Source organism: Hyaena hyaena, unplaced genomic scaffold (genome assembly GCF_003009895.1).
Source record: "Hyaena hyaena isolate Hyena2069 unplaced genomic scaffold, ASM300989v1 scaffold_167, whole genome shotgun sequence".
NCBI lineage: Eukaryota > Metazoa > Chordata > Mammalia > Carnivora > Hyaenidae > Hyaena > Hyaena hyaena.
The window spans coordinates 2368681-2389338 of record NW_024080798.1 but is presented as its reverse complement, the minus strand read 5'-3'; the positions used below and the strand labels follow the sequence as shown (position 1 = coordinate 2389338).

Genomic DNA, 20658 nt, shown 5'->3' with positions numbered 1-20658 from the left:
AAACCGTGAGATCATGACCTGAGCTGAAATCCTGAGTGGGTCGCTTAGCTGACTGAGACACCGAGTCATCCCCGGGTAGTAAGCAGCGCGGTTTGTGCGGTAAGCAGAGATGTACCAGTGGGGCCCTCCGGAGAAACAAGGGGTTTCCAGGCCAGTCCTGGGCCCCCCAGCGATGCTTGCTTAGATGGCTCATTGGATCGCTTCACACTTCTCTTCCAGGCTGTATGATTCTGTTTAGCAAACATCTGAAGGCTCAAAATATGCAAAGTACCATGACATCCAGGAGGCCAGACAGGGTTGAGTAATGGGAAATAGGCTGGCCTGACAACCAAACTGAACAGGAAAACCTCACTCCCCAGAGAGTGCGTCCCAGATTTAGGACCAGTTCCTTCCACTGGGAGTGACGGCCCGTGTTGATGTTGAAGAATACAGCCATGCGTTGCACTGCCCTCCCGAGCTGGAGGTTGTGTGTGTGTAGTGGGCTGTGAGCTGCGCCTGTATTTGAGCATGAAGTGCTAGTGATGTCGTTGGGCTTCTAGCTCCCTGCAGCTCACTCAGAAAGCAAACGGAACTTTTAATCCCTCAACTTCCAAGGAGTCAATGAATTATTGTTTGCCAGCTTTGAATAGGGTTTGCCAAGTTTGTAATATGTGGTTCTGGTTGTAATCCAGGAAGATGTTGGCCAGATTATATAAATACTGATTAAGCCCATAGAAATACACTCAGAGGGCATTTTTACTAAGAGTGTCTTCCTAGTGAATTGAATTGTCCCAGGCCCTCTCCTCTGTTGGGATGGTTAAGAACTTGGTGTGCCCTAATATCTGTGTCCATCCCCCACTGCATTTTTTAAAAAGTAGGCTTTGTACCCAACATGGAACCCCATCCAAAGCCCAACACGAGACTTGAACTCATGACCTTGATCAGGATCAGGACCTGAGCTGAGATCAAGAGGCAAACACTTAACCTTAAACCACCCAGCACCGCCGCACCCCCCCACCTCCACCTGGAAGCTCTTGAATTTTTGGGAAATTCAAATTTATTTTTGAAATTCAAGTTTCTTCTGTAAGTGCCAGTTCACTTTAAATGTGTATTAATTCCTGCCTGATTTCATTGCAGCACAGTTTAATGGAAATCTCAGCTGTGATGGAAATGTCCTCTGTCTGCATTTTGCCTCATGGTAGCCACTAGCCGCCACAAGTGGCGGTTGCACACTTAGAGTATAGCTAGCATGACTGAGGAACTGAATTCTTAATTTTGTGTAATCTTAGTCACTTTCAGTGCCAATGTCAGTAACCGCATGGCTCTTGGCTACCAAAGGAGACTGCATAGATCTCCCCAATGGTGAGGATTGCTCAGCTATTTAAAGACTTAGCCTTCCTAATTCAGCGGGGTCCAGGTCAGGGGTCTTTGTCAGGAAAAATACTCCGCACGCAGATTGCTGCTATGCAGTGTTAGACAGCTTGCTTCTCAGACACAGATAACACTGGGATAAAACTTGAGCTGTTCTTCACAGAAGTGCCTCTTGTGGGTTCTCCAAATGGTGGGCCGGACGGTCATCTTTCAGCAGATTAGCTGAAAGAATATCTATGGCTGGGCTCCATTGTTCGAAGATCTGCGCACCCTTTGTACAAGAACAGGGAAAATTTCTGTTATGACATTGGCTGACAAAATGTTTAGTGAAAGCTGCAATTGGCAGTAACTAAATTCCCTGAGGTTTCTTTCCAGTCCTCTTTGCTACTGAAAGGTGAAGCAATGCTTTTGACAGCATCTGTCCTGCTGACAGATGAATTGTTTTGACAGGAGAATCTGAAACCTTCAACTGAAGACATTCAGATGTTGGGCCTGGTAAGGGGTGATCGTGTTTGGAGAAATAAGTGAAATGCTTTACATTTGTGTGCCTGTCAGCTGCCACCTGAAATAAGGACTTGTGAAAGATTTTCTCTCCCCTAATTAACCCTTTGATTGTTCTTTTGACCTGAGATGAGCGTTCACACCCTTCTCTGAACAATCCTTGGGCTGAATAAATGCATTTCTTCAGTTGTTGAGAAATGAGTGATGTTAATAAGCATAGCAGGCGAAGAGTTTTTAAAAAGTCTATTTTAAGCCAAAACATGGAAAGAGCCTAAGTGTCCATCAACGGATGAATGGATCAAGAAGATGTGGTTTATCTAGACCATGGAATACTACATGGCAATGAGAAAGAATGAAATCTGGCCATGTGTAGCAACATGGATGGACCTTGAGGGTGTTATGCTGAGCGAAGTAAGTCAGGCAGAGAAGGACAAATACCATATGTTTGCACATATAGGAGGATTAGGAGGAACTTAACGGAGGACCTTGGGGGAGAAGAAGGGGGGAAATGGTGGGGAGAGGGAGAGAGGCAAACCATGAGACTCTTGAATGATGAGAACAAACTGAGGACTGATGGGTGGGGGGGGAGAGGGGGAGAGGGGAGATGGACATGGAGGAGGGCACTTGTGGGATGAGCACTGGGTGTTATATGGAAACCAACTTGACAGTAAACTATTTGTAAAAAAAATAAAGAAATAAATTTAAAAAAATAAAAATAAAAAGTCGATTTTAATATTATGTTGAGATATCAAATCATTATGTTGTGCACCTGAAACCAGTATAATGATACAAGTCAATTATATCTCAATAAAAAATAATGGTGGGAGGAAAAGAAAAAAAAACAGTGCTCATAGCAGCATTTTTGACAAGAGCCAATAGGTGGAAACAACTCAGATGCCCATTAGCCGTTGAATGGATGAACAAAATACAGGCTGTGTGTATATAGGTACACAAAATGGAATAATACTCAGCCCTAAAAAGGAAGGAAATTCTGACACATGCTACAGCATGGACAAACCTTAAGGACATTATGCTAAGTGAAGTAAGGCAGACACAAAAGGACAAATACTGTATCGTTCCACTTACATGTATCCAGAGTTGTCTGAGTCATAGAGACAGAAAGTAGAATGGAGGTTGCCAGGGTTGGGAGGAGGGGAGCATGGGGGGGGTCTGTGTTTACAGGGTGCTGAGTTTCTGTTGCAGATGAAAAGGTTCTGCAGATGGATGCTGGGAATGGTTACACAACAGTGTGAGTGTACATAATGCCAATGAGCTACACACTTAAAAGGGGCACCTGGGTGGCTTTGTTGGTTAAGCGTCCGACTTTCGCTTAGGTCATGATCTCGCGGTTCGTGGGTTCGAGCCCCGCGTCGGGCTCTGTGCTGACTGCCAGCTCAGAGCCTGGAGCCTGTTTCGGAGTCTGTGACTCCTTCTCTCTCTGACCCTCTCCTGCTCACGCTCGCTCTCTCTCTCTCTCCTAGAAATAAATAAAACATTAAAAAATTAAAAAAAAAAGTGGTTAATATGGTAAGTTTTTGTGTTTTGTGTATTTTATACAATAAAAAAAGTGCTGAGAGTTCATCTGGCTGAGATGTGCAAACCATAAAATATGTCTGAGGATTTTGTTTCAGATTATATTTGTCAAGGAGGCTGCAGTTAATATTTCCCCCATTTCCTGATAAAGCAGTTGAAGGTCAACAGCTTGTCCCAGGTTTCAGGACCGGTCACTTCTCAGACCTCAAAGCTGGACAGCTCTGTGTCCAAATGTTGAAGCCATTCCAGGGGACCTGAGCTTCAACCTTTCTTCTCTCTGTAATTGCTGATGGGTCCTCTGAGAGAATACCTTCTAGAGCCAGTCTGCTGACACTCATTTGTTGATACCATGGCTTTTCTAGTTCATTGAAAGTCAAAAAAGTGGCCTCATACAGGCGGACCCAGTAAGAGCTTAAATTTCCACTTACAGGTATCTTCATCTTCCTTGCCGTTTACCAGAATCTCACCATGAGGTCTGGATGCTGTTCACCTTCTTCATAAGGCTAGCTCACAGGAGACCCTTTGTCAAGGAGCCTTATCTAAAAAGCAGAATGTATACATTTTTGAAATTTAAATAAACGTCTGTTCTTTAAAAGAATGATGGACCAAGGAGTGTCATGATTTAAAAATGGTTTTATTCTGGGGTGCCAGCATGTCTCGGTTGGTTAAGCATCTGACTCTTGATTTCAGCTCGGGTTATGATCTCCTGGTTTGTGAGGTAGAGCCCCACGTCAGACTCTGCACTGACAGTGCAGATCATGAGTTGGGATTCTCTCTCTCTCATTCTTCCTCTCCCTCTCTGTCTCGCTTTCTCTCTCTCTCTCTCTCTCTCTCTCTCTCTCTCTCTCAAAATAAGCATTTTAAAAATGGTTTTATTCTAATACCACGTTGCTGAAAAATACGGACCCTCCTGGGGTGGGGAATAAGGGAAGAAATTTCATTCCAGATAATTTACCAGTTAATTGCCTGAGTCTGGTCACGTGAGCCCCTGGGCGTGTATATAAGCCAGAGACAAGATGTTCATTTTGAACCTAATTGCCTGAAGAGTCAGTGTCCCAGATGTGAGGTTAAAAACTGTGGTCATTAGTCCAGGTGTGGCCTGCAGATACGTTACATTTGGTCCATCCAGAGTTACTTTCTTTTTTTAAGAATTGAAAAGATTTCACCTAAGACTTCAGAAGTTGAGCTTCTCCTGAAAATGGAGAAGACTGATCTGCATTGTCCTTGTGTCTGGAGACAGGAGCAAATGCTCCTTCTTGAAAGGCCAGCCGTGCGGCACCGCCGTGTCACCCTCTCGGCATACCTGGCAGTGTGACGGTCCTCATGACCTGCTCACCTTCTAGGCCTCTTGGCTTTGTGATTTCTGAGTCTTCCCCTGATGGCTCCTCCAGCTCAGATGATCCAAATGTTGTAGACATTGTAAACTCACGTTACCTCTAAACCCAGAGGAAGTATTTCCATCCCTGTTGTTTATGATGATGTGCTCAAAAGAGGAGGAATTTTCAGTCTGTCATCCTCTGACTGGGTGAGGGGAGTTCTCTCCATTTGTGGATTTTCTCTTTTCAAATCTAACCTGCTGATTTCTGTGTGCCCGGTCATAAATACCCCCAAGCACAGACAAGCTCACACTCGACTCAATATGTGGTTTAAAAAATTACCACCTTCAGTTTTTATAGTAACATAATCTTTGGACAAATTGCTTTTAATTCAGGCTGTGCCCTGAACACAGATGTACCATTAATTTCAAGTATAGTCTGATTTTTATTTAGATGAATGTCTTGAGTTGTCAGAGAAACGGCCATCAGCTCTAGGTTAGTATTGATTGGAATGTCTCTGGAGTAAGTTTAAAAGCCAGTTGCCACTTACGTGCCACGGAAATGATAGACTGGAAACTCCTGATTCGCAGCACTGTTAATTGGCAGTGATGCCCGTGGAATTAATAGCTCAGATGAAAAATGTTGATCTGCCTGCCGTACATGGGACTGGATGTATTTTCGTGGCAGGGAGCAAGCATAGTGTGCACCAAGGTCCCGTTTGGACCGTGTCTCTCTGGATTTATGCTTCTGAAGGTCAGGCTGCTGTGGGCAGAGGGCTGACCCAAGAGCTCTGCTGACCGAACCCAGGCCAGCTTGCTCCTTGGATGCTTCTAAGGGGATAGCTGCGGGATGAGAGGAGAGAGATGTAATGCTGAATGATTGTGGCAGATGCCTTCTCAAGAAGGCTGCTCGCATGTGAGGTTTTTTCACTGCCTTTGGTTCACACTAGCCATGAATTTCTGTGTGACTGTCACTCCCAGCATTTACTCATTGACACTAGGCACGTCGTGTTCATGGATAGCCTTATGATTAGGGTCTTGTAAGGTCAAAACAGTTCCTTCAACTGTATGCATCTTAACAGTTTTAGTTGTAAGGTCTTGCATAGACCAGGGTTTCTCACTTCCTGAATATTACCATGGACACTTGGGGCTGGATAATTGTTGTCAGGGGCTGTCCTGTCCATTGTAGGAGGTTTAGCGGCATCCTTGGTTTCCACGCACTGGAACTATGTAGCAAGCCTCCCGCTCCCCGTTTTTCCCAGAGTTGTGATAACTCAAAATGTCTCCATATATTGCCAAATGGCTTCCTTGGTTGAGGACCACTCATTTGTAGATAGTAAAGGGTCAGTTCCTGACCCCTCTTTTTCTTTACTACTGCTTGATATTTGATGCTTGAGTAAGATATTAATTTTTAAAATGCCATTTAGAATAGCCTTGGACCTGATTCAGCCTTGGACATTAGGATCAGCACACTCTAATGTAGGTAGAGGACTGGCTTGCCTTAGAATTTCTTTAAAAGTTGCCAGGTGGAGGGGCACCTGGTTGGCTCAGTTGGTTAAGCATCCGAATCTTGTTTTTGGCTCAGGTCATGATCTGGCAGTTTGTGAGGTCAAGCCCCACATCGGGCTCTGTGCTGTTGGTGCAGAGCCTACATGGGATTCTCTCCCTTTCTCATTTTCTCTTCTCTCTCTCAAAACAAATAAATAAACTTAAAAAAAAAGTTGCTTAATGGAGGGGTGCTGGGGTGGCTCAGTTAGTTAAGCGTCTGACTTTGGCTCAGGCCATGATCTTACAGTTTCTGAGTTTGAACCCCACCTTGGGCTCTCTGCACGGAGCCACTCTGGATCCTCTGTCTTCCACTCTTTGCCCTTCCCCCACTTGTTCTCTCTCTCTCTCTCAAAGTAAATAAATAAACTTAAAAAAAGATTAAGAGGTAAGGTGATAAGAAAAAATTTTTAAAGGACAAATGTTCAAGTCATTTAAAAAATAAAAAAACTTGCCAAATGGTGAAATGATACTGATTGAAATCCATTGGGCTTTAGCCAACCTCATGGGTTTGAGATTTTCACAGTGACTTGTTTATGGTTGCGAGTGAGGAGCTAGATCTGTAAATGTCAGTATTAATGAGGTTACTACAATAATGAATGGGATAGGAGCAGTTTTGAGAGAGAGGGCCTGGTGATGGTGGAGTAGAAAGATTCTGGAATTTGGGGTGTATGCCATGTATGCCGCGTGCTGATTTAATTTAATTTTTTTTTTTTTTTTTTTTTTAATGCTCTTCCTTGATCAGAAACCTGAGTTACAACAGACTTTCTGAGATTGATCCTGCGGATTTTGAGGACTTGCCGAATTTACAGGAAGTGTGAGTATTTTCTTCTAAACCTCTGGTTTGGGGTGGGGGACTAGGAGCTCCTTGGGAAACCATCTCTTCCCATGTCGGTCACTCCCCTGGATCAGCGGTCTAACCTTGTTGAAAAGAACATTTGTGTACCGGCTGTCGGTGACAGACTGTAGGGCTTACTCAGCTCCTTGGCTGCAGCCCCTCTCTCTCCTTAGGCAGTCGCCGATGGGTGTGCTACAATCCAGCTGCAATCACGGGCCTTGGCGGGGGTCTAGGAGGGTCCCCTCCCTTGTGGAAAACCTTGTGGACCAGCTGTGTTGGCACACCTCGCTGGTACTTCCCTGCATTTGCCAGGGGCGTTAGAGCAGCTCCCTCAGCAGATGCAAATGCGCCAGCCCACCCCTTCTGCTTCCCAGGAAACAGAGGGGAAGAGTGGACAATGGAGGCTTGCTCTTCTCCTTCATCTCGCAGTGCCCTTAAATCAGCCATCACTCTTTGCTTCTTCTTGACTCAAAAGATTTCTACTTTTAGTGTCGATGTCATTATTATCAGGAATTTCCGTTCCATAGGGCCTTTTGAGAAACTTCTGCATAAGTCATGCATAGCCATTGCAGAAACTTTAGAAACTATAGCAATATGTAAAGACTAATTAAAATCCCCAGTGTTCAGACCCAGACATAACCATTGTGACACTAACTGAACAATCTGTACCTCTGCACATAGAGTTTTGGGATCGAGCTATATATATACATATATATATTACAGTTTTCTATCTTTTTTTGTACTTACCCTTTTTTTGAATACTTGATTATATAAGTTAAAATATTTAAATGGTCTCATTTTAATTTTTATGTGAAACTACTACCCTTGGACATTCTATAAATTATTCACCTCGTGCTTTTATTATCAGATATTTTCAGTAGACATTATTAGATAAGATTTTTACACAGTTTGGTCATTATATGTAAGTGATAAAAGTCCTTGTTTATTCTTTGATTTTATTGTTGGATGATTTATCTAAAGGAAATTTAATTTAATCAGCTGATGCAGTTGGCACATCTCCCACCCCCATGTCCATATTCTCCAAATTGTGTTTATGACTTCCATGTCTCTTTAAAAAAGGTTTAAACTTCCCAAGTACAAGAACTTCATAGTTGGAAGGAGCCCTTGGGAATACTGTGTCCAGGACCCTAATTTTCCTATAAGGTCAACAGCCAGTGGAGGGAGCACAAAAGTCTGAGGTCGGTCACTGTACTAATTTACCATAATTCGATACAACAGACTAGTGTTACTTCAGCAACAGAAAGTTATTTTTTCCCAGGTGTGGAGGCTGGAAGACCAAGACCAAGGTCCTGGAAGGTTGGTTTCCTGTGGGGCCTCCCTCCTGGGCTTGTGACGCCCTCTCCCCCATGCCTCTCCATGTGGCCCTTCCTTCATTTGGGTGTGTTCCTGGTGCCTTTTTTGTGTGTCCAAATGTTCTCTTCTTAAAAGGACACACACAGCCATATTGGGTCAGGGCCTATCCATGTGACCTCATTTTACCTTAGCAAATTCTTTCAGGGCCCGGTCTCCCAGTATAATCACATTCTGTGGTATTGAGGGCTAGGACTTCAACTTAGGGATTTTAAGGAGACACACTTGAGCCCATCACAGTCACCCAACGTGATTAACCCAGCCCATCAAGGAGCCAGTGCCTTCCCTGGATCTAGGCTGTCTTCAACGTTTGTGGTTAGGATATTCGACTCTTTGTATTAAGTCTCAAAGCTTAGGGGTTTTCTTTTAGAATTGGACAAAATTGAAATTGGGGTATTTCTCTTGGCATCGTTTAAGCTTTCATTTAACATTGACTTGAGTATTTCCTGTGTGCCAGGCACTGCTCTGGGCGCTGGGGGTACAGGAATGAATAGGGCATACAAATAGGGGCTACGGCTAGGGTGAGGCAAGTGACGTGTTACATCAGGTGCTGAAGGTTAAGTGGGGGCTACAAACTCAGCATCCAAGACAAAGAATGTTTTAATGCAGCATTTAAAATACCAGTACGTGGTCAGTTAAGCATCCTACTTTTGATTACAGCTCATGGCATGATCTCACAGTTTGAGAGTTCCGGCCTGGAGTCAGGCTCTGTGCTGACAAAAGGGAGCCTGCTTAGAATTCTCTCTCTCCCTCTCTCTCTGCCCCTGACCCACTGGCATGCACGTGCGCACGCGCGCGCATACACACACGCTCTCTCAAAAATAAACCTTAAAAGAAAATAAGCAAATAAAAATTTCAGTACAAATGCAAAACAAAATCCATGGTCAACAAAACTCAAATGGTTTAAGTCAAGTCAGGATTAGCATTCCTGGTCTTTCCTTTGGCCCCAGGCTCAGCATGGATTGACACGTCACTGGTGATGACATGATCCTGTCTTGATGTGAAAACCTTGATATTTTGTTTGTTGTGGATCATGATATTTTAAGAATACTGCATTAAAATATCTTTGATCCTGGCTCCTGAGGTTTTGGGCACATCCTGCCGTGTGTACTGTCCCACTTCACCCAGTCCCAGCCCTGCTGACAAACCTCTCCCCTCACAGAGCTTAAGTTAAGGTGCGGGAAGATATGTGCTGGACAAGGAAATAGTAAGATGTACTAGTGATAAGTGTTAAGGGGGGTATAGGACAGGGTAACAGGAAGGTCTTTTCTTTTATATATGGAGGGGTGATAATGGAGTCCGAGTGGTCAGGAAGGTTACGACGGAGCTGATGTGAATGAGGCGGGTAAGAGAAGTGTAAATTCAGGGCTCCAGGAAGGAACAGGACCAGAGATGGTGTCTGGCGTGCATGACCGGAGGGGGCTGTGACCAGGGCTTGAGTCCTGGAGGACTGTATTGGGTTATAGTTTCAACCGTCGTTGACTGCCATCAACTGGGCATGTGCCGGATTCTTTCGCGAACATATTCCATGTTGTTCTCTCTCCAGCTCTCTTGTTACTTTTCTTCCTTCCTCACATAGGCTTTCTGCTTTTGCTTTGGATCCCTTGACGTCCGGCTTTTTGTTCCCTTCCGCTTGGTGCTTTTTGGAACTTACACCCCACCCAGATCTGGAACTGGGAGCATCGGACTTCCACCTGTTTCTTCCCTGGGGATGCTCGTTATGAGTCTTAAAATAATTTTCTTGCCTGACAACAGCCCAGCCATCATAGCAGCGCCTGTGCCGAACCCTGGGTGAATGCTACCTCATGCCGTCCCCATACCAATTCTGTGACACGAATTACTTTCTCCACAGTGACTTTCCCCCCTTGACGGAGGAGGCAACAGAAGCTCTGAGAGGTTAAGTAGACCTGCACAGTGTTAGGAGGTTGGTAAAGCTGAGAGTTGAACTCCAATGCATTTGAGTCCCTGTCCGGCACCTAAGCTGAATGCTGGAGCGCGCTGCCCTACGTTCCCGTGCGCCTCGCTTAACCTGCAGCGTTCGCCTGCAGATTTCAAAGACCGAAAATCCAGTGTTTGTCTCGTGGTATCCCTCTTTCTGTGCCAGCCTTCTCTTTCTAGGTCCAGACGGTTTCCTCTTACTCCTCCGGGCCCCCTTGCCCCACGTGCATCATCCACCTCATCCAGGCGCCTTCTCCCTCCGACTGCGCTTTTCTCCCTCCTCAGAACTGCTGTTGCGTTTGTGAGCTAGCATGAGGCTCCTTCCAGCGTCGTCTGCGCTTTGTCATTTGTGTGACTGTCCTCTGTCCTGCGAATGTGCCCATGATGGATGACCTTTGCTAGCCGTTGTCCTAAGCGCCGCTCTGCTCCTTGCTGTCACTGCCACCTTTGCAGATGGTGGAAGGGACCGGGGCGTGGGGGCGTGGCTGGAATTGCACAGCAGCACGTGGGAAGCGGGCCCACGCTCCCCCAGGCGGGCTCCTGCCCTGCGCTTTGTGTGACAGCACTACCTTCCTGCATGTAGAAGTCATAGAGACAGACTGCGTCTCTCAGATACCGTGTGGTCTAGCGGGAAAGACACACATTTTGGTAGCAGACAGACCTGGGTGTGAGTTCTGGTTTTGCCCCTCGCCGGTCTGCGCCCCTCGACAAGTTACTTAGCACCTCAGTGCTGCTTTTCCCTTTCCGCAGCATGGGTGTATGCAAACACATCTTCATAGTACTGTAGTTACAAACTGGAGGTGAGGTCTGGGGCCTTGCACGCGGGGAGGCTACTTTCGGAGCCACACGGTACCCCCACGCTTGGCGCGTTATGAAGAACCAAACCCTGAAGGGCCAGGTGGTTGAACCGGGCGAATCCCCTGGAGCCCAGAGCAGTGGGACTTGTCGCTGACAAAGATCTGGGCGTTTGTGGAGGGAGTTCTAATCCATCGTGGAGGCAGACAGTCAGGGGCTGTGAGGCGGGAAAGGACATGGAAGAAAAGAAAAAAATCCTGGTTGACCTACAATTGCTTCTAACTTAAGCGAGGCCTCCCGGGAGCTGTCAGCCCTCCTGAGCCCTGCACAGCCGTCTGCGTCTGGAAGCGTCAGCATGAGGGGAACCACAGGCTGGCAAAGCAAGCAGGCAGCGGTTTAGCGGTGGTTTTAGTCGGGAGGCCCGGAACCACAGTCGGTGGCTGGCCGCTTGGAGAGAGAAAGCAAGCCTGTTGGAGGCGCCTAGAGGCCGCGAGGACAGTCCAGCAGCTGCTGCCAAGCCACACGGTCTTCACTGCCCACAGCTCTGAGGAGAACCCACCCGGAGGGCCTCCAGCTGGGGGGCCTGGGCGGCCAGGCTTCTCTATTAATAAGAGGGGCTATTTATACCGTCTAATTTAAGAGCTGCACGCGGGTCACGTGACTGCTCCCTGCCCCGGGAATGCTCACCAGGGGTGCTGCCGTGTGCTTCCCGGGGCCGTTGACCTGGAATGTTCCTCAGGGCGGCCAGGGAGCCCGAGAGTGGTCTGCCTTTGGGTACCTACGGCTCAGCCTCTAGCGTGTCAGGACCATGCTCCCCTCAGTGTGTGGAAGGGAGGAGGGAAATAATGAGGGTTCTCTCTTTTTGAGGCGCTGCTACTTGGCTGTGAACTACCACCACCTGTTAAGCATTTACTCTATTTCTGGCTCTATCCTAAGCCACTAGGTTTAATTATTTCAGCCGGGGCCTGCCACAACCTTAGGAAGTGGATACTTGTGCTGTTTACATTTTTTCAAAGAAGAAACTAAGGTACAGTTAGGTTGAGGAACGTGCTGCAGGCCATTCAGTTGCTAAAAGGTAGGATTGAGGTTGAACAAACCCAGGGCTGTCCGATTTGACAGTCTGATTTGTAGGAGAGCCTGGGTGGCTCAGTCGGTTAAGGTTAAGGTCCAACTCTTGATTTTGGCTCAGGTCAGATCTCGTGGTTTGTGAGTTTGAGCCCTGCATCAGGCTCTGTGCTGACAGTATGGCACCTGCCTGGGATTCATCCTCTCTCTCCTTCCCTCCCTCTCTCCCTCTCTCTTTCCATCCATCCATCTGCCCCTTCCCACTTGAGTGCATGCACATGCTGTCTCTCTCTCAATATGAATATGTAAATAAATACATAAATAAACATTAAATAAGAAGAAGAAAATCTGAGCTGTAAAAACCCCTCCTAATCATCCACACTTGGCTGCTCTGTAACAATGTGCCTCACTTTCTTCTTTAAAGGTGGAGTGATCATGTAGTACCTCGCTTGAAGGGCTGAAGTGTTATTCAGTGAGATAGTGCCTATAAAGCATTCTGTAGAGAGCCTGATGCACCGAGTTCACCCTTACTGTTTATGATTGGTAACTTATGGTGATTATATTCCCTATCACTATACCAAAAAAAAGTACTTCTGGCCATCTTGGATAGAAGCTATATATCATAAAGTCTTTCCAGAGTCATAATTTAGTGTGCCTTCTTCTCCAGTAGCTAAAAGCCATAAGAATAGTTATTGATGAAGTGGGTCTGCCTCCAAAGCCTATACTCCTACCTGCTAGGCAATACTTTTTCCCTTTGAAGAAGCAAGGCTAACTGAAATGTCAGCTGCCTGCCCAGCTTTGTTATTAATTGTTTGGAAACAGCCAATAGCGAGTTGGCTAAATAAATGATCGTTCAGTAATGTCAGCAGAGGGGTTCTCAGCAGCTGGTGAAAGAATGGTGGTGGTCTGCAAATCTGTGACCCGGGGAAAGGGTGGTGCAGACCAGTCTGTATAGTTCGCAAGCATCCCTGTAAAAGAAGCACATGTGTCCGCCTCTGGTACCTGGTGGCGGGCGAGTCCTTTCGGAGGCAGACCAGGGGACTGGACTGCAAGGAGGCTTCATTTTTTACTGTATGTTCCTGGTGTCTTCTTTTGAAACAGTTTGAAACTTTGTGCTTCTATTAGCGATCCGATAAATAATATGGCAATACACAAAGACCCAAAAGCACTGTAATCTACAGTCACCTCTTGGGTTTGCTTTTCATTGTTGAAGCCTCTTTTGAATGAGGTACTAGTAATAAGTAAAGTACTCTGAAATGAATGCCCTCTTTAATGTTTTGCGTCTTTGAGCAAACCCAGTAACTGGAAATTTGAGAAAGAGCCCAGAAGGCCCCCACATACCTTATGATGGATGAGTTGGGAAAGGCCTACTTCTTGGTTCTGCCCGTGGTCAGGCAGTCCATGTAGCCCCATTTACCTCTTTTATACCTCTTCCAGCTCCAGGGATGGGCCACAATTCGTGGTCCAAAAGCAACTGATTGAGGCACTCCTTGGTCCCTCATCAGGAAAAGCCAGTTCAAGAAGCCGACGTTAGAGAAGGATTATTAGGATCTTGGATGGGAGCTGGAGTGTGCAGGGTAGAGAACTGTACACGCTAGATACTCAGAAGACTTCATCAGACCCTGTCCTAAGTTCCTTCGGTTTCCTTATTCGTGGAGACTGTGCTAAACTCTCTGAGCTCTGGCCATGCTATTTTTGACTGGTCTCTATTTCCGTCTGGCAAGTGGGTCGTGTCTCAGAGTGCATGCGGTCTCCACTGCCTTCTGAGGATACCGTTGTCATGTCTACAGGGCATGGAGCACACAGAGAGAAAGCCAGCAGTGGTGATGCTGGTGGGCTTCCATCTAGCTAGTGGTTCTTAGGAATGATGGGGAGGGGTACACGGGCCTTGCTGTTCTTCTAAAGGCTCCAGCTGTCCGCTGCATAAATCGCACAGCCCTGTTGAGCTCAGAGCCTGTGACCCCTGCCTAAAAGTTTGCTCGGACATTTACCTGTACACTCCACTTTCAGCAGTTGAGTCAGGATTTGAAATCATACAATGCCCCTTGCCCTCATTCATTTATTTCTATGAAGTGGGGCAGAGCAGTCTGTCATGTGTGTAGTGGGGCTGGCTGGAGACGGAGCTCATTCAGCACACGTTCTTCTGCAGAGAGGTCCCCTGGTGTTTGTTCCAGGTTTAGGATCAAGTCAGCTCTTAAGCAGGACAAAGCCCAACCACTGTGTCACCTGAAGGCGTAGGTTCCTTCTGTCCTGCCGGCCTTTCTACTCATTGCTCTCCTTTGATTTGCGGTCATTCCTGGTTTCGGCTCTTCCCTGTACCACCATCTAGTCGTGTGGCCGTCGCCTCATGATTGCAACCAGAACCTGACGTAGAGCACGTAGCCGTAGGGGAGGGACCCGTAGTGGGAGCTGGTACCTAACTCAGAGTTGTAATGATGACGTTGCATCGTGCATGTGGAGTTGCTATGGCAATTATAAAGAAATAGCGGGTAGTGAATGGTTAAGAACCCAAACTTGGGGGCTATACTCCCTGGGCCCCTCCACTTAATGCAGATGACCGTCAGATGACTCAACATCTCAGCATTTCCATTTCTCCACTGGTGCAACAGGAATGTGCTTGGACTTCCCCCTCAGGGTCTAAAGAGGAGTTAATACAAGAACTCTTAGAGCCATGCCTGGCACAGGGAGCTCCCCCACCCCCGCCCGCCGTGGGTTAGCTGCCAGCAACTTTATTGTTATGCCCCCTCACCTGTGCCGCACAACATTTCTCTGGGCACCAAAGAGGTCTTAGGCAAGCTACTGCATTGGCAGCAGGCCCGGACCTTAGTTTTTCATGCTCTGCAAAGATCTGAGGGTCTCCTCTAGTCATGACTGCGTGGAAGATACTGTGCAAAGGTATCAGGAGAGATGCGAAACGATGGAGGGTGCTCATCAGTCCTGCACCAAGATAGGAAATGGATCGTTGCAGCACTGGAGGAGCGAAGAGGTGAAGCGGAAACTGTCTGATTCCGGGGGCAGTCCGATAAGAGGCTGTTAAAGTAATTAATTGTCTACTTCAACACACAGACAAGGGCCCTTTAAGTGAAGAAGGGATTTGCCACATGATACGGATCTGCTCTCTCTCTGCCAGATGCTTCAGTCATGAAGCTATTGAAACAGACATTCTGTGTCCCACGGCCCAGTAATTGCCAAGCCTCATCTCTAACTGGCTCTGGCACTGCGGAAAGCAAATGGGATGATTCAAGGCCTTTTCCTTTTTTTTCCCCCGCTTCCCATTCACGTCTATAGAAGATGGCAGATGTCCAGGCTATTCTATTCCAGCAAATGCTAGCTGTATACTTGCGAGAGCGCAGCTGCCATTTCAGTGCCCTCGTTTTCAAACAGTAACAAGATGGTTCATGTAAGATACACTCTTAAACGCAATCTAAGACAACCCAGCCTTATCTGTTTGATTCCCCATCTCAGATACAGTTTCTTTCTAGCCTGTCACCAGGCAGAAAGCGCGCTCACCGTGCTCTGGTTTTCCTAAGGAGTTTTGGGCTCACTTTGCAAGTCTGATTTTGGATCTTCCCAGATGTGGAAATACAAGTCCACATAAGGAGGCTGTATTGCAAAGCCTCTCGGGGCAGACCCGGAGGTCCGTGTTTTGGGTTTGCGGGCTTGCCCTTTCATTAAGAGATAAGACCTAAGGAAACACAGATTTACATCTGGAGTGGGAAAGGGTCTTGGAGAGCACGTCTGGTCTGTGGGGGAATTTCAGAATGTCTTCGTGCAGTGTTGTGTGTCTGTATGTAGGCATTACTGGAGCATGTGCCTGGGGGCTTCATCCGAGCTCAGGAAGCTGGAGTCACAGGTACATGAGGCTCCACATTCTCGCTTCCTTGTCATTTATTGCACAAGGTACGAGGGTGTTGCCCTTTGCTGAGGGCAGAGCTACAGTTCCCAAAACTCCATGTCACGGACACACAGAAGCATCTGGGGAGGGATGGACTTTGTTCCCAAGTCCTTTGCTGACTGAGCCCCCAAACAGCGTCCTTGTTGATGGTGTAGGTGCTTTTGTTACGTACTGCATACCTTGTGCTCTTTTCACCGCTCCTTATTCGTGCTGATCGCTGAGCTAGCCGAGGATCTGGAAGACAAGTAGCACCCCCCTGAGTGTTTCTCTCTGAACTGTGGGTGTGACACCTGGTTGGTTTTTGTGACCCCCATGGAACTTCTCAACCTTTCAAAACTCCTTTTAGAATTGTTCATCTTCGATTGAACGTTGCAATATCATTTTACTGTGGCCAACTCAGTACTGTTCTCTGATTTACGTTGCACATATAAAATTTCAAACTAATTTAAATGATGGATTTCTTGTTGTTTTCACAGGTACCTGAATAACAATGAGCTGACAGTCATACCATCCCTGGGTGCTGCTTCCTCCCACGTCGTCTCTCTCTTTCTGTAAGTGGTGCCACACGGGGAAGCCTGGGCGCCTGAAGCTACGGTGTTCTCTTGCTGACATTTTGTGGCAGGAAAACCTGGGTCCCCGTGCTCACTGGTGGAGAATAGCCATTCTGCACATAGGCCTAATGCTCATGACAAATGCCTTGTGTGCTATTGTGGGGTTTGCAGAACTAAAACCAGTAGGATTTGTGTCACCGAATTTGGGGTGGGGGGGAGAATTGGTTTTATCCAGGGCCAGAGGTACATAGAATTCGTAAATTTCTTGGTCCTAGTGGTTAAACCATAATTTGGAGTGAATGAACTACGGTTAAAGGAAGCCGTGTGAATTATAAGACAGCAAGCTCCCGCTTGTGGCGCAGACTCTGGGAACGTGACCTGGTTCACTTCTACAGCTTTCAAAAAGAGAATCCCCTTACTCTGAAATCAGCCTAGAAGTGTGGAAGTGGTTGATGTGGTCAAGTGTTAGACAACGCACTGGAAAAGGCAAAGACTCTAAAGGGAGCAGAATGGAAGAGAAAGGAAGGATGTGCAGGGGCATGTTATCGTGTGAGCTGCTAGGAGCCTTGGCCCGTGAGTACACCCCCTCCAGCCCTCCACTACAGGTGTGTCCCTGCTTGACGCCTGCCCACGGCGTCTTTCCAGATGAGGCCAGCAGTTTTTTCCACCAGGTTCTGTGGGCAACCTCCTCAGCAGAGCACTGCTGTATTCACACTGTTTCCTTTTTCTGTTCCAGCCCTATTTTTATTTGATTCTGATTTTGCTGGTATCATGACTCGTTTGCTCACCTGCTTGTACCTTTTCTCGACATCAAGGCTTGGCAGGCGGAGCAGAGGGATCTGGTGGGAAGACATCATCCCTGTGATGGTGTCAGCTGTAGGGTTTCTGCTAGCAGCAGGCCCTGTGTTCACGATGTGCTCCGCCCTTTCGAGATGTGGTCTTGGCCTTGACCCTATTCAAGGCCTTGCAGGGTTGAAAGAACAAGGGGTTAGAATTGTGGCCCCAGCTCTATGTCCTGACAGCCTGCTTTCTCTCTCCACATCTCATGTTCCTCATTCACAGAAAATTTTCCTTAACTCATTTTACACATGGGGAAAGTGAGCCAGAGGCTGGGGAGAAGTGCAGTGTAGCATACAAAACTCAGGCATCGCGCACAAACATAGGAGGTGTCAGGCAGATGGTGGCTGCCACTTCAGGCTTGTGGCTACTTGTCACATAGCCCCTTGGGCCTTGGCATGATCTTGCCTGTAGGGCCCCAGGTCTGAGTCAGTCCTTACTTCTGTGAAGTGCTGGAATAAAGATTGTGGCCTTTTGGCTCAAGATGAATGGGCAAGGGTCTAACTTTGACTTGGGACCCATTTGCCTGTGTGTCCAGCATCTGGAAAGTGTTTACCTGCTGGCTCAAATCCATGAGTTACCCATACCTGAGGGGAACTGAGGATGTGATGCTCCCTTGTACATTCATAGAGTGAAACACTGGAAGATGCTTGTAACTTCTTGCTACTTAAAGTACGGTTCCTGGGCCAGCAGTGTCCTGGCTGAGCTCGTTAGAAATGCAGAGTCCCAGGCCTCATCCCAGCCCTGCGCTGCTGGATCCCTGGCCCTTTGCACACTCACCTGAGTGTGACACACACTGCCTTCACTCCCCTTGTTCTTCCCTTGGTGAGGAAACCAGGGACACAGAACATCTTTATGTCACCAACAGGAAACCGAGGCCCCCTGAGTTCCTGTAAGTTGCAAAGTCAAGAGGTGGAACTGAGACTGGACATAAATGCCCGTGCTCTTTTCCTTTATCTGCCCCCAGTGCCGGGTTCAGCAGCCAGCCAGGTGACTCCGAACTGCCCTGTGCCGGGGATGCGCAGGGCCCCCGGCTTGCCCCAAGGGCCTGTTGCACTTTGAATCACGCCTCGCTTTGCTGCCTAAAAATACATTTCTGTTCCTTGGCCCAAGTGCCTGGAGCCGTGGGGCCTGTTGGCCTTGTTCCTGCTATTACAATTAGACAGCATTAAACTATGTAAAGCAGAGAGAAAAAATAAAGACTCCCTCCTGGTTTCGATGGAGTTTGGAAAATGCTGGTTAGTATTGGCAGCCGCTTCTTTGGCCTGAAGCTGGTCTCCATCTGACTTGGTCAGTGATTTCTCTGAACCGACGGAAACTGAAGGGCCTTTATCTTCCTTTTCTCTGAGGGGCCTGTGTTCCCTGGGGTTAGTGCCTGCAAAGCTAGGTTCTCAGTGTCACATCTGGGTAGCAGCATTACAGATAATTTTGCTGCCATCCTTCATGCCTTGCTCTGTTTCTCAAGAGGACCAAGCAAAGTCTGGGGGAGAAAATAACAGCAGGCAGCGGGTGGACACGGTCTTTCCCACCTGGCCCATCGCTTCGCTGCTCACATGGTAATTCCAATCCGTCAGGCTTTGAAGAGCCTGTTTTGCTGGTGTGTCTGTCTGTGGCTCTTCAGAAATGCTGATTAAAAAGTGTCTTACGTTCAACAAACACAAAAGGTAGCTTCTGTGCCCCTAACGTTGGGGCCCGGAGGCTGTCAGGGAGTGACCTCACTAGAATTCAATGCTGTCACGTCTGGGAAGCCCCTGACATGGTATGTGAAAATGGGGCAGGTCACAGAGCTCAGTGAATTTCTCATTGAATGTCCCTGGTCCCCTGATTCTTATTTCCGTCTCACCTTCCCTTTGTGGGCAGGCATAGGATCCGGAAAAAAAAAAAATAATAATGTACGCAGGGATCAGATGGCCGAGGCCAGCTGAGGTAGAGAAGCCAACACGGCTCTCTTGGGACAGGCTCAGAGGTAGGTGCCTCAGAGAAAGGGCGCAGCAGGCATATGCCCGGCTCCGACTGGTGATGCCGCCTGGGACAGCTCACTTCTGTCCGTCTGTTGAATGAAGGGGCTGAGATGATGGTACGAGGACCCCTTGCAGCTTTCATAGTCCGTCTGTAACCCGGTCACTGGGAGTGGGGGCAGTAACGTCACAAGAGAAATGACCGAGTCTGCCATCCTGGAACCATTTTTGTGGCACTCTGGCTTCAGCAGCAGGCTGCGTTTGAGGCTTGCAGCTCCGACGCCTCTAATCACGGACTTTTGCCTTTGGGTTTTGTTTGCCTCTGGACACGAGCTCATCATCTCCGTGCTTGGTTTCCAGTGTCCCTAGTCCATGTCCGTAATCCTCCTGGCTTACACGACGGTGTTCTGCGGGCCCCGACTTCGGGGCCTCCTTCCCAGGGGTCACAGTTGGGAGGGCGTCAGGGGAAAGGTTTGCTTTGCGTCTGGCTTTAGTATCGGGGCAGAGTTTTCGGAACTGAACTCATTGAGTACAATGTCAATTGGTTAATACTTTCTGATTCAAGGAATCTAATTCAATTAAAGTATTTGTCAGAGAGCAGATTTATTTGTGTCGTGTTCTGAGGATAATGCCAAAGCCATTTGTTCTTAATAACAAAAAAGCATGAAACTCAAGGAAAGCTTTTAATAGGATTGGGTTGGGGAGTGAGGGAGCTAATTTGATAAAAGAGTTCTCAGAAAAAGCAGCAGTTTTGTTAAATGGGGACAGAATCTGCTGGTAGATTTTTATGTTTCTGGTTGTGTTTTTTTTTTTTTTTATTTGAGGTCCAGGAAACTCATGTTACGATTCCCACGGCAACAGTAATTTTGCCTGATGCATAAGTGACATTTCTGGTGAAGAAAAATTTCCGCTTTTCCTGTGGTGTTACTGCACTTGTATCATTGAGAAGATTTGTTACAGTGGAAACAGTTGGACTTTTTTCAATCTTAGGAGTAAAAAGCTTGCTGTGAAATTGACATTAGTTTTAAAGCAGGCAGCTTTCTGTCTCACGCATGTCAGTTGTAACATGTTTCCCATTCAGCCCTGGGCTGCCTCCAGGTAATTTCTTTTCCAGTTGGGGGGGGGGGGGGGGGTGTGTGTGTGTGTGTGTCTAGTTGTTTAAAGTA

General features: G+C 47.2%; 1 protein-coding gene across 1 annotated transcript in view; it reads left to right on the top strand.

Moving 5' to 3' along the window:
* Positions 1–20658, top strand: part of LRIG1 (leucine rich repeats and immunoglobulin like domains 1) — a 113088-nt gene that overhangs the window by 32048 nt on the left and 60382 nt on the right. Inside the window, exons 2-3 of the mRNA XM_039240071.1 lie at positions 6990–7061; positions 16623–16697. Of these exons, the coding sequence (XP_039096002.1) occupies positions 6990–7061; positions 16623–16697 (147 nt within the window). The remainder of the gene's footprint in view (positions 1–6989; positions 7062–16622; positions 16698–20658) is intronic.